This window comes from Morone saxatilis, unplaced genomic scaffold, assembly GCF_004916995.1.
Source record: "Morone saxatilis isolate NCDOM2014 unplaced genomic scaffold, NCSU_SB_2.0 Contig22, whole genome shotgun sequence".
Lineage (NCBI taxonomy): Eukaryota > Metazoa > Chordata > Actinopteri > Moronidae > Morone > Morone saxatilis.
This window is the reverse complement of record NW_023339785.1, coordinates 14,001,019-14,002,227: the sequence shown is the minus strand read 5'-3', so window position 1 is coordinate 14,002,227 and position 1,209 is coordinate 14,001,019. Positions and strand designations below refer to the sequence as shown.

The window sequence follows — 1,209 nt, the reverse complement described above, 5'->3', positions numbered from 1 at the left end:
CAGTCAAAAGGCAGTCAAACACCAGCCACTTACCCTGAGAAGAACCGTGGAGTCATCATATTTGAGCACTGGAGAACCTGTCAGATGTGAAGGGTTTTATATGCTGCCAGAGACCAGCTCTGATCAATCAGAGTTTAACGAGCAATGGAAGGCTGCTGGTGAATCACTCTCAGTAGGTGAAGCAAACCTCAGCAATTAGTCTAGCACCGGACAAGAGTTGTTGGCTTACTATAGTCTCCTAAAGCCTTCTTCTTCTATAGTCTAATTACGTAATGAACAGTGTTTTTATCTCAATTTCTGATACTAGTAGGTGTAATGTGTAAAATGTGGCTTAAAGAGGGGACATTGGTACATTGTATGTGGAAGTGCCAGGAGAAGCAAATGTTGTGGATACAAATAATACAGACCTTATCCAAAATAGTGTCTTTAACTTTATTTTTCTCTCCATGTCTTTGTATCTTGGATGACTTTCCTGATTACATGAAATGATCAAAATGTTTTTATACTACAGGCAAAATATTGTTTTGCTCTTCAATAGAAAAAAATCTAAAGGTATGTTATATTATCATCTATAATTAACATAACTTATATAAAATGTAAGTCTGCAAAGTATCATGTAGCTAGTAGCTGTAAAATAAATGTAGTGGAGTAGTCCAAAGTAGCATTAAATACAAGTCCATAGAAGCAATTAAGTGCAAGGACCTCAAACCTATACTTAATTACAGTACTTGACTAAATGTAATTAGTTACTTTTCACAGCAGATGTCGGCTCTATTTCTCATTACATTTCATTATCAATCATGTTTCTATTCATGAGAGGCAGTGACTCACTTTCACAAGGCAAAGCAATGAAGTTAAATGGCCACATGGTGGCGCCAACAGACTAAAAAACCCAAGTATACTCATATACTGAATTGAAACGTTTTTCTAAATTCTGTAAATTAGGATGTATTTATTGTTTTTTTTATATATATTGCGCAATTAACATATTTAGCATTCATTTTTATCCATTTTATATTAATAATGTATATGCCTAATATATTTGACTTGTATTTTAAAATGAATGTCACAGATGGATGCAGAAAAACTAATCCATGCATTTGTTACTTCTAGGCTGGATTACTGCAATTCCTTATTATCAGGTTGCCCCAATAAGTCCATTAAGACGCTCCAATTAATTCAGAACGCTGCAGCACGAGTACTGACAGG

General features: G+C 34.7%; 1 protein-coding gene across 1 annotated transcript in view; it reads right to left on the bottom strand.

Moving 5' to 3' along the window:
- The window catches only part of LOC118333699, a 1,335-nt gene extending 1,269 nt beyond the window's left edge, over positions 1 to 66 (bottom strand). Inside the window, exon 1 of the mRNA XM_035669448.1 lies at positions 34 to 66. Within this exon, the coding sequence (XP_035525341.1) occupies positions 34 to 59 (26 nt within the window). The 5' untranslated portion in view covers positions 60 to 66. The remainder of the gene's footprint in view (positions 1 to 33) is intronic.
- Between the last annotated feature and the right edge of the window lie 1,143 nt (positions 67 to 1,209).